Source organism: Semicossyphus pulcher, unplaced genomic scaffold (genome assembly GCF_022749685.1).
Source record: "Semicossyphus pulcher isolate SPU_LCO1_2020_fin unplaced genomic scaffold, fSemPul1.0.p SCAF_16, whole genome shotgun sequence".
Classification (NCBI taxonomy): Eukaryota; Metazoa; Chordata; class Actinopteri; order Labriformes; family Labridae; genus Semicossyphus; species Semicossyphus pulcher.
Genome location: NW_027211670.1, coordinates 232,334 through 246,312, shown reverse-complemented (window position 1 = coordinate 246,312; position 13,979 = coordinate 232,334). Strand labels below are relative to the sequence as shown.

General features: G+C 40.4%; 2 protein-coding genes across 3 annotated transcripts; both read right to left on the bottom strand.

Moving 5' to 3' along the window:
• Positions 1–525: 525 nt before the first annotated feature.
• Positions 526–13,285, bottom strand: galk1 (galactokinase 1). Of its 2 annotated transcripts, XM_069664947.1 has the most exons (8): positions 12,986–13,285; positions 12,303–12,492; positions 11,950–12,069; positions 11,460–11,595; positions 11,112–11,293; positions 8,111–8,261; positions 7,847–8,009; positions 526–2,076 (listed from the first exon to the last, which is right to left on the bottom strand). In XM_069664947.1, exons 1-8 carry the CDS (start codon positions 13,148–13,150, stop codon positions 2,002–2,004), a joined length of 1,182 nt encoding a protein of 393 aa, XP_069521048.1. In that variant the 5' UTR covers positions 13,151–13,285; the 3' UTR covers positions 526–2,001. The 2 variants fall into 2 exon arrangements, with proteins under 2 accessions (XP_069521048.1, XP_069521047.1); XM_069664946.1 differs by lacking the exon at positions 526–2,076 and having other exon boundaries at positions 7,561–8,009.
• Positions 2,135–6,061, bottom strand: LOC138593863 (BTB/POZ domain-containing protein KCTD21-like). The gene is made up of 2 exons (XM_069664948.1): positions 5,636–6,061; positions 2,135–4,763 (listed from the first exon to the last, which is right to left on the bottom strand). Exons 1-2 carry the CDS (start codon positions 6,050–6,052, stop codon positions 4,296–4,298), a joined length of 885 nt encoding a protein of 294 aa, XP_069521049.1. The 5' UTR covers positions 6,053–6,061; the 3' UTR covers positions 2,135–4,295.
• Positions 13,286–13,979: the final 694 nt, after the last annotated feature.

Here is a 13,979-nt window from a genome sequence, read left to right as displayed (position 1 = left end):
GCCCATGAAATGACTGTTCAGCATGCTACACTACTATGGAGTTGTTCCCAACCATGCCCACAATTGTTATTAAATGCATTAGAGAGAGATTTAAGTTAAAACTTTGTTGGGTGATCCAACCAGTCTTTGTTTTACAATACATTTTAACAGCAACCTGGTCGTATCAACAATAACAGGCAAAATCTGCATCTAATTTCACTACATTAACCAGGGTATTGATATAAATAACATTCATGTAGAAAATCCCAATATACGATCACATTACGCCACAATAATGTAAAAATTGTAATGTAATAAAATCCTATATTCACAATTACCTGATAAATACTCAGACTGATCTCCTCTAACTTGTATACAAAGATATAGCTCTATGGCTAAATACTGCACTGTTACAACGTTGGTAATGAGTGTGTACAAACTGTAGACAGGAATGCTATTGATAAAGCCAATTATTTTATGTGGCCTTTCTTTTAAATTAAAGTGAAAGTATAAAAAAAACCCTTTACTTCTCCAAAGCCTTAAATATCAGCAGAAAATTGAAGGTTTGTTTATTCATATTTTACAATAAAGAAAGTAACAGAAAATGATGATTGTGTATCTTATTTATCATCACAAACCCAAAGAAACATATCTCCATTATTTGATTTTGAACAGGAGCGGGTAACAATAACCAGAGAAAAGTGAAATTAAGACTTCAGTATAACCTTCAAAAGAAAAGTGCAAAAGTAAAAAAATGTAACCTGCATTTATCGTAAGAAAACAGACAACTGTTTTGCTCATCTTAAGTAATGTTTGTTTGAAATCTAGCAAAGCCACTTTTTAGCTTTGTTGTTAGCATTATCAGTCTGAAATCTTTATTATTTGTTTAGGCATGTTAATATCATAGCTCTGCCCAACCTTAACTTGCTTTAGTTTGCCGTAATAATAAGAACACTATGTGAAAATGCAGGGCCTTAAAAGCATTAGCGTTACTCAATTTGCCCACTATTGGTTTGTTGCAGCTGGAATAAATGCTGAATAAACAAACTACATTTGCTGTAAAAAAACGGGTGAGCTACAAGAGGCTCAAGGGCTCCTGAAGAGCTGCTGATAATGTCTGTACATCACTATTACAGGCCAATTTCACATTACACAGAGTTGTTATTGAAAAGTCTATTGATCGCCGATGTTTTAAACCTGGGCCCTAGTTGTCTTGGGGTCTAAATGACTAGCACGTAAATAAAAAAAGAAAGTTTTGGAAGTGCTCCAGTGTATTGCTTCAGCTGGCAGCCACGAAACAGGCGGAAATGCAGCTTAAAGTTCTTGTTTTTTGCCACTAAAAGGCTCAGATTGCTGTTCTAATAGTCTGACCAAATTTTGGAAGGCATTACTACAGGGATAGACCTTTCTGTTCAGATAGGAACCTTTTTTTAAACATTGCTCTTTTAAAAAAACTACCAGATGTCATTGACAAACACTGTAATTTAATGTTGATGAACACAAGAGATCCTGGACTTCAACTGCCTCTATAGCTTATGTGTTTTTGTTTAACTTTGATATTTTGAATGGTTTGTTTGAATCAAACAGAGTACATTTGTAACACAAATTAACCCTCAAAAATGAACAGATCTTTTGTTGTCAGACACTAAGAATAACAATCTGAGGCTGTCTTTGGCAAACGCAAGCACTTGTAGTCAACATACTTTGATCGGGTACATTTGTCCTCAAGGATTACATTACAGCTATTACAGCCTAATTCACAGCTGTTGGCTGAAGCAATCTCCTGGGCCCAGGTTTAAGAAATACTGGATTTACAATAGTTAAAAAAAAAAAAAAGTTATCTAGATATGTCAGGAAAAAAATGTTGACAGTGAAGGCACTTTTCCCATATGAACAAAATCCTTTTCAATCAGCACCATTCATCATCATTTTGTTTTTATAGTGAAATAGAAATAAAAAAATAAAGCCCATACAGAGGAATCAACCTGTAGTGCTCATATAGCAGAGATGTGTTGACAAAGGTCAGAACAGGCTGAGAACTCGAGCTCCCTCTGATGGATTTGTGACATAGAAAGTTGGGGTTCCACTGTATCGCTCCTGTCGAGGACAAAATAAGCAAACATGTAAAAACACACAATGAGTAGACAAAGGTAAAATTCCATAATGAGTCAGAACAAATTTAATAGTTCAGCATTGTAGTTGTTTGTGAGCATACCAATGTCCCTTGTGCATAATTGGAATATCCATTATTAAATCAGACTGTCAATTCAAAGGACTGCAGAACCATTCAGCTCATCACATTTCTCAAAGTCCTAGAAGGGAAGTTCAAAGAGGGAGCAAGAAGAAAGGACCGCTGGGATTGTTTTTGCAACGAGACACCTTTCCTCTTCAGCCAAGACACTTCTTCTCCTCCTCCAAACTTCCTTTACTACGGCTTCCTCTAGACTAAAATTACACACTCAGTCCATAACTCATCTCACTCCCCCTGTAAGTCAGGCAAAGGGCAGACGGATACAGCCCTCCCACCTCCCACATTTTAATGTGTGGGTGCAGATTTTATTTAATGGGTGAAAAAAAGAGAACAAAGAAAGTTTAAATCATAAGCTAAGTTAATTGTCATCTCTCCATTCATGCCTATTACAAACAGGAAAATCCTGCTTAAACATGACATTAAAAGTCAAAACTATGTAAATAATACTGTAACTTTGACATATATTCTATGTTATAGGCCAAAGGCTACATGTGAAAAGGGAATACAGCAGAGAACTCCTTAATAAACAGCTACACCTCAGTAGAAACATTGTACTGCAGAGCCTGGACAGTCCAACCGTTTAAGTCCTACGTTGCAACTTGAAGACTTGCACATAACGCACCCGACTCCTGAAACAACCTACAACAATTAATACATAACAATTTTAGAAGATTTTACGCTATTTCTTACACACCTGTATTTTAGTCTTCCTTTTAATTGTCTTATCTTTGTGTCAAAATCCCTGCACTTAGTGATCCTGATTTCCCTGATGATTCCCTTTATCAGCGGCATTTTGTCCCGGTGCTGGTCAATGCTGCTGTGGCTACATAAACTGACCATTAACGGATCGGACGTGCCGCGGAGTGTTTACTTTTAGCGGCTACTCCTGCAGCACACACACGCCGCGAGGTTGTGTGTGCAAACAGGAAGTAGGGGACGTTGAGCTTTCATTTCCAAAAGTTACCGTCACCAAGCTGATCACACTGATACAACACTGTGAGAACGTGGCGCTTCACCTGTACTCTTCTTTTTCAGCCACTGAACCAAGACTGATAAAAGAAGAAGAGGGGTTTGTTTTGTAAGAAGAAAATAGACTTTAAAATTGCAAATTATAAAAAGTATGAGTGTTAATTGAATGTACATAAAAACACACTGCATTTATCTGGTATAATTTCCTGTCCTTTTTTATTTCGCAATAAATATTGCAGAACAAAAAATTATTGCAATGTTGCATGTGCGACTTCAAGACCATCCAATTCAGACATACAAATACACGAGTCCAGACCCACCGTTTTTGACATACGTATATTTTTTTCACTAGAGGTTTTAATTTTGAAACATTTAGTTGGGCTTTTACTTAAAACGTCTCATCGTTTGGTACCTTAGTTGTTTCATATCAAACCATTATTTTTCCATTGTTAACATTTAAACAAATATTTGTGGGTCTGGGGGCTGTCAGGCTCTGAAGTTCAATGATCTTGCACATTAGGCTGTGGCTTTCTGACTCTGACAACTGTCAATGGTGAGATTGGGCCACTTGTGTGTCTTCCTGTCTTAATAACAAGACAAGGATGTTCACATTGCTGCAACTACAAATCGATACAAACGGGAACAGTTTGAAATCTTGGTAACAGGGAACAAGAACAGCATTCTTGTTTCTTCATTTAATTATTTCCACATAATGGCTGTTCCTAAGCAGTACTGCCGTCTGTTGTAGCTCTCTCTGTAGCAGTCCTATCAGCAGATTCAGCCTAAAACAACATGTACATTTTATACAGACATTTATACAAAATCCCAACAGTTAGCACTTTAAAGAACAGATGATGCCAGCAATATTTCAGATTAAGTGTCTGAAAAGGGCAAAGATACATCTTAATGTTACATAGAGGCCTAATACAAAACCTATTCATTATCTAAATCTTTATTGATTTCTATACAAAGTTAACGTATAAAAGATTAGATTTATTAACTGAAATCCTAAGGATAATTGTGTTGAATAAAGAGTACCATCCGGAGTTAATCATTTTGTAATGTTCAAGTGCTCTAAGTTTTCTCAGTCCAGCGCTCAGCACTTAACGAGCCGCAGTGAGGTGCAGTAAAGAACTTCAGCTGGATCAGGAGTCACCAGATCAATCTTGAATCCTTCAGCCATTGACACCTTCAGCAGCTCCTCCACAAAGCCCTGCATGTCTGCGATCTCACAGGGGCTCCAGTGCCCGTTCATGATGTCATCTGACTGGCTGTCCTCAGGGGGGTTCGAGACAGTTAGCCCTCGGTAGTGCTGCTTGTCATACTGGTCCTGCGGGAGTTCTTCAGGTCTCGGCACCCACTCCAGTTTCAGCCTGTTCTGCTTCGGGTTGCATGGATGTGGGCTCATGAGACCTTGAGGTGTTCTGTAGGAGAAGTGCTCACAAAGTAGCGCCAGGAACGCTGTCCAGGTACAAAAGAGGTCAACTGTGAAGGCTCGCACAGAGCATGTGCGGAGCTCATAGTTTTCTGGCCCGTGGCGTAAGTTAAAGTGGAGAACCCGGACCTGCAATGAAAGGGCAGAACATGCTGACTACACGTTCTCCAGAGTGTACACAAACAAAGAACCAGTCTTTCTGTGTCACTGCAAACAGATGCACCAATGCTCATATATAGTAAATATATATACAGTAAACACTAGCCAAAAGGTGAGTGAACGCCAATAGTGTCTTTAATTTTAAAGTGACAGCACTGACTGTCTGACAAAATGATAGAAAGGATCCATACAAAGATAGAGTTTTATGTTGACAAGGAAGATGTTCCAACCAAACTCCATTGACAAAAACAGTAATTTTACTTTGCAAAACTTTGCTTGTCCTCTGCTGCCTCGATCGGTAAACTTTGAGTTCTTGTGTGTTACACAAATCTTGTGTTGGTCCTGAACTACGATTTTAAGACTCCAAAATCAAACATAAACGCAAACAAACCCATTGCAGCAGCAGAACACCAGCAACTCCCATGATCTGTTAAATTACAGTTTTTGTCATTGGAGTCTGGTGGTATTAAAGAGTGCGTAATGACAGTTTCTGATGTCAAAAAGCATCTTAGTCTTAACAAAAATATCTATCTCTGTAAGGATCATTTTTTGTGATGTTGTTAAACACTTTGTCAGTGGCAAAAACAAGCACTTTTAGTAGTTACTTGGAATGTACTACATAGATAAACTTTTGCCAAGACTATGCCAACTCCAAAAAAAGTTGGGACGCTGTGTGAAATATTGAAATGTCAAATATAAATGTTACTCCTCTGTTTTAAAAAACTCTTATACCTGCAACTAATACTGTAAGTCTAAGTGTATTCTTGAATTTGTTCCTACAAGGAGTTGATGCATGAGGGCTATACGCTTCCATTGTCAGACTGACTTATTGAAACACATACCTTGGAGTCAACCTTCACCATAATCACGGCTCCTAGCGGCCCTCCTCTGAGGCTGAGAGGCACTTTAGCGTCGTACTGGTGAATCTCCTCCAGCAGGGGGCGTATCTGGAAGAAATCGGCCTCTCTCCGTAGCAGCGCCAGCTCTGAAAATCCATCCGGCAGGTCCAGGGAGCTGGAGCGCAGGTAATTCAGAATGTATCTGAACACTTTGCCATCACGGTCTATGAAAACGTTTCCTCTGGTGTCTCTGAGTACGGGGATTTGTCCTGTGAACATCGCGCCAAGCATTGAGTCACGACAGCGCGTCAGAGTGCCCAGGGTTGTAGTGTAGATTTCTCCACCGACGTTCAGTGACACTGGGTCCTGCAGAGAGTTCCTGTTGCTGTTGTCGTCCGGTTGGGAGTTGAGATTCAGCATCTTGGAGGCGATGCTGTGATTTTTCTGATCCCCTGATGTTGTTGTTGGGAGGACAAGGATCTTTCTGCTGTGGTCAGGAATGCTGAGGACCGAGGGATGTGGAAGGTTCAAGTGTTTCTTTTGTTCCCGAGAAAGACTTTTTCCCTTTGACAGTTAGCAAGCCACAGTAGTAACCAGGATACGGCCAAGGAGAGAAAGATGGGAGGAAATCTGCCAAGTTGGTTTCCAGAGCTGAAGATTTATGAAAGAAAGCTGATCTTTTCCTACTCACTGCTGCTTCAAAGTAAATGTCATGTCATCCTCAAGAATGCAGCAGTTTCCTGTGATTTTCTGTGGTAAAGTTTTTGTTGATGTATCTCCTGTAGGGTTCAGTGCGATGCCAGCCAACAGCAGGCCTAAAGTCTGACTGTGCTAAAGCAGAAAGGCAGCAGGGCCGCAGTGACCAGACCAGCATGCTAATAAACGGACTCTTCTGGCTCCGTCGCCACGAAGCTCGCTATTATTCTCAGCTCATACCCCCGATCTCCCTCTCACACACTCACACACACACACACACACACACACACACACACACACACACACACACACACACACACACACACACACACACACACACACACACACACACACACACACACACACACACACATTGGAGCTGTCTGAGCAAGACACCGGGGACTGGGTAATTTGTCTGTAATGCCCCCCTTAAAGTGACAGACAGAACACTGAAAAGTGCTTTTTATGCCCTGTGAACAAATGAACAATGTCCTCAAACACTTTTCCTTTTAAATGCTTAACGATGTGCAAAGTTTTCCCACAAAACAGCATCAGAAAATCAGAAAAAGTCCAATTTCTCAACTAAACAACAACAAAACTGACTTTGTAGCACCTGCTGTATCATGTTGCTCGATGAGAGTAATGAAGCTAAATAAACATGTCTATTACTACTACCACCGATTCTACATGACCTTTTTCAGAAAATCATTTAAAGTAATTATTTAAATTAATCTATTTATAAATGTAACTGTTTAGTGAGACATAGACACAGAAGGCTTGTGAGGAAATTCAAAATTTTCTCTAAGCGATTACTCGAGTACTCGCTCTGTAGGTTTTGTTTTGTTTTTTTCCAATGTGGTCCATTCTGCAAAAGTTGCGCAATGGAATCAATGCGGAGTAGAGATGTTAATAATTAATTAATAAGCGTTTATCCGTTAACTGACAATAAGAATGTTGACTCATTAATACCATCGGTAAAACTAAACTTTGTTGCATATCTCGGGTCTTACAGTCAACAGAATGCGCACCAGACTAACCCCACAGCATGTCCACATGTTGCTATTTCTTCACCAAAACCAGTAGACAAACTGTGTCCTACACAATAACGACTGGGGTAGGCCTGGCCTTTTTATTTGAAGTTTCCACAGAATGTTGTTAATGTTTTGACTGTTTTTGAGCAGAAACAAAACTTAATGCACGAGGAACAGCAGCGTAACTCCTTAATTATTTAAAACTCCAGACATGCCATCAGGTCCGGAAAAGATCTTGTTTATTAAAGTTACCATCAAAGATGGCTAGTTTTACTGTTGGATCACACAGCTGTATTCTCCAGTGTGTGCGTAAAATGGACACTGGACAGTGTATTAATATCTGTGGGCACGACTGTGGGTGCCACAGGTAGTTATATCTGAGGTTTATAATAGATTTACCTTTAAAGTTGTGTGTGTGTGTGTGTGTGTGTGTGTGCGTGTGTGAGTGTGTGTGTTTCTTTTTATTTAGTGTGTTTGTGTGTTTAACCTGTATGTGGAGTATCGTCCTGTCAATGGCGTGGCCCTGCAGCAACGTCACAGTGCATCCACCAAATCCTCCACCTGTCATCCGGCTGCCAAACACCCCCTCCACCTCCATGGCTGCACACACCAGCTCATCCAGCTCCCTGCAGCTCACTTCATAAAGGTCTCTGTGACGGGGACACCAGGTTACAGCACACCTGCCTCATTCTGTCCTGAACAGAGACTCCATGTTACTGTAACAGATGTGATACAGCTGCTGTAACTGTACCTCAGAGAGTTGTGGCTCTCAACCATTAGCTTTCCAAACTCTTTGTAGGCTCCTCTCTTCAGGGCTTCAGCAGCTTGGACAGTTCTCTCTATCTCCTCAATCACATGACGAGCTCTTCGATATGTCACATCATTCAATCTGTCCTTTACCTCTGAAATGACACAGAAGGGCAAAACGCTCAGAAGTGGCTCTGAACATCAACTGTTGTCGCTTTCTTCTGAGATGAAAAAAGAACCTGAGTTCAAAAGAGAGAACCAATTTCAAAACATTCACTTTAGACTGCATTTTACAGAACGTAGTTATCACTCGCCTGTCATGATCTGGTTTTGCTGACATGCTCAGACCAGTCTGTGTCACAGATATATATGAGAGATAAAAATACTGTTTCTATTTCATTGGTGCACAAGTTTAAAGGAATTTCCAAATGTTGGGAAACGGAAATCAGTTGCTGTTTTATGCAAATGTTTGATATTCTTATTATGAAAGTTATAATTTTTATGAAAACAGACTGATTTTTTTTTTTTATGTTGAATTTTCTTCTTCACGATATAATCTGGTGCAGTGGCTAGCACTGTTGCCTCACAGCTAGAAGGTCACTGGTTCAAACCCCGGTTGGGGCAAGGTGGACCCTTCTGAGTAAGCATGTTCTCCTTGTGCATGCGTGGGTTCTCTCCGTCTTCCTCCCACAGTCCAAATACATGTTTGTAAGGTTAATTGGTGTGAGTGCTGTCTTGGTTGTCTGTCTCTATGTGTCAGCCCTGTAATTGACTGGCGACCAGTCCAGGGTGTACCCCACCCTTCGCCCACTGACAGCTGGGATAGGCTCCAGCTTGTCAGCCTATATAGTATGTATATACGTATATGGGTGTGGTTCTAATTTTTCGGATTATCACCTGAGGAAGCGTGGAAATGTTTTGATTAAAACAATCATCAGTAATCATTTCACTGCTACCAATTTGATCACGATTGAAAAGACAATGAACAGTGGGAATCACGAGGGACAACAGGCCATATTTCCAGCTAAAACAACCTATTTCATACTGCTGAACAACAGCTAACATTAGCATTAAGACACTTCCTCTTTGATGGAGTTACAATAGGAAAAGCTATATTCTTGCCTATTGTGTAGTTAGCTCAGAAGTGGCTGAATATTAGCTATACTAACTAACAGTACCTTATAGGTTATGTGATATACTGTTGATCATTTGAGAAGCGGTGAAATTACAATGATTTGTCCCAAAGTTTATACAACTTGCAACCTGTATCACAGAAGTACGCCTTTAACACAACACTGAAGCTGTGTTAAACCCTGAGCGAAATGTCGGAGGAAAATGGCCTCCAGATGAATATGCAGTAAAGGTACTTTTTGTCTAAGTGTAGATACATGTCTTGCACCAAATATCCTGAGGGAACAGTGATTTTGCCAATTTGAGGGCTGTATACAGTAGCTTTTTAGAGTTTCAACTTTAACACAACCGACTTGCTTAAACTCACAGCGACCAGAAATAACAAAAAAGGCTTTGAAGATAAGTTATACATTCTAGTACCATGCTAGCTGTTTCCCCCTGCATCCACTCTTTATGCTAAGCTAAGCTTTAACTGTACTGACTCAAACTCTATACTAAATACATATTATCTAGAGAAAATGATAATCGCATTTCAATCTTGGATAGCAAAAAAAAAAAAAAGAAAGTTAAATGAAACATTGAACTTCTATTAAACTGACAACACTAGCAGTGTTTCCTCTAGGATTGTTTTCAGCAGCGGGGGTAGACGGTTTTGTTGTACCACCCAGGTATGTGTGCATGTGAACATCATATCAAAACCATTGCTGTCAGGTGATTTTAAAAATTAATCTAACTATTTACAGGCTTTGTAATTAATTGATCACAATTAATCTCATATATCAATGATTTCTGTGAGAAGCACATCACATGTAGACATACTCAGTCTGGATTACCCTCTTTCTAGATGGCTATCTCTTACTTCCACAGTTAAATTGCACCCTCTTCTTCATCTTATTAAGTTTTAATTCACAAACTACTTAAATCTGATCTCTTTGCTTTGTTTCAGTCCCCCCAACACACCTGCACCTCTGCTGGCCCCGCCCCCCTCTTTCTGTCTGTCTCTGTCTGCTTTGTTGCCTGTTGACTGTCTTCATCAGCAGTCTGTTAAATGAAGTCAAGTTAAATATTTTCTCTCGCAATTCAGTTTTCACAGCACGTTAGCCACGTGTGCACGAGGGACGTTATTAATGACATAGTGATCAAAACAATTGATTGTTACCAAATGATGTCTGCACTTTTTATAAGCTTTATAAACAGCGACAATCGATGCATTTTCAATAGGGACATACGGAGATACACAGTAGCTCCTCATTTCAGTACAATATTGTGGCAGCTGGATGGAGGGACATCGCTAGGGAGCTGAAAGTTTGATATTGAGCGCACAGGTGATATAGACACGTGGATTGTTCACATTGCGTGAGAGAACTGCATAAGATTGTGTGTGGACAGAGAGCATCAGATGTCAGCGATGCGGAGTAGACCCTCTTTTGCCGTTAGAAATACTGTGTGAGGAGTAAACTGGTCTTGCTGTTGTTTATTTGGTTGCCAAGACTTTGCGAGTGATTGATGTCCTGTCACTGTTTCAGTGCTCTTCCTCAACAAGGAGAGTGGGAGGACGACCGTCAGTCATCTAGTTGCGACTTCAGGACACGTTATAGAAATCTGAAACAGCGGTTGCAATAATTTTGTGGCAGTGGGCTGCCACTACAAAATGTATGCAGCAGAAACACTGACTAGATCACTGACAGAGAACCAGTTGTAAGAGGCATAAGAAAACAGGAGACGAGAGAGAATTACAGATAGATAGAAAGGGTAAGAATAGGGACAGAGTACAGACAACAGAGAAGAGATAAGAGATATAAGAAAGAGATAATAAGATAACATGGAGCGGGACAGAACCAATTAGCACAGGATGATAAAAAATTACTTCACACCCTCCAGATTCTTCATGGTAGCTTCTCTGAGACTGTCCTTCCCCAGGATGGAGGCAGCCTCCTCACACTGTCTGCGTCTCGCAGGGTACTCACTGCCGGCCAGAGAGTGTTTCACATTGGAGTTTGTGATAAGAATGACCAGGCCTGGATCTGCCAGAGGGACAGGTGTGGCCTCCAGGGACCTGAGACACACCGGGAGGAAGTAGGATTCATCATTATGAGTGTGAACATGTAAAATAAAAATGTTTTTTTCTTTTTGTAACCCAAAAATGCCAATGGGAACAAGGAAAAGACAAACGAGTCCTTTCAGTGTTTTCAAATGAGATCTACTCTGATTGTTTACATCACCTGCAGTCAATGAGCAGAGCGTGCCCCTCCCTGCCCAGAACAGATACAAACTGATCCATAATGCCACAGGGTACACCTGCATGAGTGTGTTCTGCCTGCTGACAGGATGCTGCTTTGGAGACATTGTCTCCATCATCTGTGGAAACAAGATAAAAGTACAAAACTGAAACCACTGAAAGACTCGGATTGTTATTTTAGGTGTTTGACAACACAACAGAAAGGATCCCTGCAGACAGAGATACACTTTGAAGAGCGGGGTGTTGATTAACAAAATGGTCTGTTTCTGCAGGGGTCCTTTTCTTAAGATGTCAGACATTGAATGCAGCCATAACCAGCCAACTGAAGCAATCTACTCAAGATATACCAAAACCCTTTAGGCACCAGATTATCTGCAAAAATAAAGCCAAGTTTTTATTAAAAATACTCTTGAATAACACTGAATATCAGAATCACATTATTCTGACTGTAGTCTCTGTAATCAGATTCTGACCTGGCATGAGTTGCTGCAGGAATGTGTAGAAAGCTACCTCCAGAGAGGCAGAGCTGGATAGGCCTCCTCCCAGGGGGACACTGCTGGCAATCACCGCCCTGAAACCTGGGACAGGAGTAGCTGAAGCATGCCAGACACAGAGATAATGAACATTACATAAATATCATGCGGTGTGCATATAAGGCAGGATAATATAACTCTCAATGTATCAGGACATGAATGACTCCTTGAGGTGAAAAAATAAAATTCAGTTCCAGCTATCCTGATAAATTTATTGATTTTCTTCATTGTTTAATACCTAATTCCAATAAATCACAGATCGTTTTTAGATGTAAATATAATGATTTGTTTACCTCTGTAATGTTGTATAACACCCTTCACATAGTTTGCCCAGCTGGGTAACCCTGGAGATAGCGGCGATCCATCACTAGGCAGGCTGAAATTCACCCTCCGAGGCTCATCAGCATCTTCAGTTGTTGTTACAACAGTAACATCCTGGCCTTGGGTTTGACTCCCTACCACCACAGTAACCAGGGGAAGTGCCTGACTCACCAAACAAAATCACATGAATATGCGTAGTTATTATTTCATCTTGGTCACAGAGGAAATATCATGCCAAACCCCATTTAAAAATGAAAGAATAATCCGTCCTGCTTACTACTGGTATATGGAACTACATATTCCAAAGGTTAAGGTTAAATTTGACATGCAAATAACCTACCAAACAGCAGAGGAAATGTTATTTATTCAATATTTATTCAAGATTACACAACAGGTTAGTCAGCTATTAAAGTTGCATGTTTGCATAAACTAGTAGTTGCAGGGTGCACTGCACGCATGCCCTGTATGCATGCCGAATGGCGGAGTGACACCTAAAGATTGTTTAAGATGTGTTTGAGTTGTTGTATTAACACAGAAACTATGCCAACAAGAGAGCTAACCTTAAAATTTCAGATTTTTGAAGAACATTTGGTGTTACAAAGAACAATGTTCACCAAAATCATGTTGCGCACTTAGTGCGCAGTCATATTGTTACCATTGGAAGCACAAATCCTTGGTTGTAGTCAGTGTGCTCCCCTATCAGGTTGACTCTTCCAGGAGCACACACCGCCAGCTGAGGAGCCTCATCCCCGAACATCTGCCCATACATGCGGCGAGCCTCAGCTACGAGCTCCGATACACTTGGATGTGAGTTGGCCATTGAGCAACGGAACAACCTCGACCGTTCGTTTGAACACAAATTATATTAATAACAACCGAAAGGCTGAACAAAATACATGCGCGCGATATCCGCCCAAATATTCAAGGAAACTTCATAAAATGCTAAGTGGCTGTCATAAAGTTGAAAGACTCTTTTAAGATGTCAGGTGCTTGTTGACTTCCTGTTGGAGCAGCCAAGAAATTCGATGCGAGGCGAGGATTGGTGGGAACGCGTCATGTGACACGTCAGTTTTTGCCAATTCAGTATGTTTGATTTATTGAATGGGGACAGAGTTGCTCGTGTGGATGATTCTTTTTTTCTTTTTTTTTTATCAAGATAGGCCTTTTATGGAAACATTCAGTCCATATTCACCAGTTCTTCATACTGTGGCATATGTGGTGGGGCAACAGCAGCGTCTTCCCTTAGAGCCAGTAAGCTAGTTGGAAAAGTAGCGTGATTGCGGCATCTTTTGGCCGCTGTCTGAAAACACAGCTATTACCTGATTTACTTTCAGCATTGTGAAACTCTGGTGTACTCTGGTTCAAATTTCCTCTTGTTTCACCTCAAATGGCATATTTGTTTTTGCCAACAGCTGAATTGATACACTGCGCTGCATGCGTATGATTACAAAGCCGTTGTACTGTTCAAAAACATGATGCCAGACGAAAGGGATGACTGACAACAAGGTGAAGTGGTGAATATGTTCAAAAATATATTGTAAACTTAAAGTGATATTATTATTTTTAGGTATGACCTTTTTTAAGTAGGCCTAATTAATTAGAAAACTGAGAACTTTCCAGAGTATATTTCCTTTCAGATCACTAAATGT

What these genes read in the sequence shown, in the direction of transcription:
- LOC138593863 (XM_069664948.1), bottom strand. Translation starts at nt 6,052, where the DNA reads ATGCTGAATCTCAACTCCCAACCGGACGACAACAGCAACAGGAACTCT. An exon ending in TGGTGAAGGTTGACTCCAAG is followed by an intron (nt 4,764 to 5,635) that starts GTATGTGTTTCA and finishes CTTTCATTGCAG; the next exon opens with GTCCGGGTTCTCCACTTTAA.
- galk1 (XM_069664946.1), bottom strand. Translation starts at nt 13,150, where the DNA reads ATGGCCAACTCACATCCAAGTGTATCGGAGCTCGTAGCTGAGGCTCGC. An exon ending in GCTCTGCTCATTGACTGCAG is followed by an intron (nt 11,294 to 11,459) that starts GTGATGTAAACA and finishes GGTGTGTCTCAG; the next exon opens with GTCCCTGGAGGCCACACCTG. An exon ending in TACCATGAAGAATCTGGAGG is followed by an intron (nt 8,262 to 11,111) that starts GTGTGAAGTAAT and finishes GTGTCATTTCAG; the next exon opens with AGGTAAAGGACAGATTGAAT.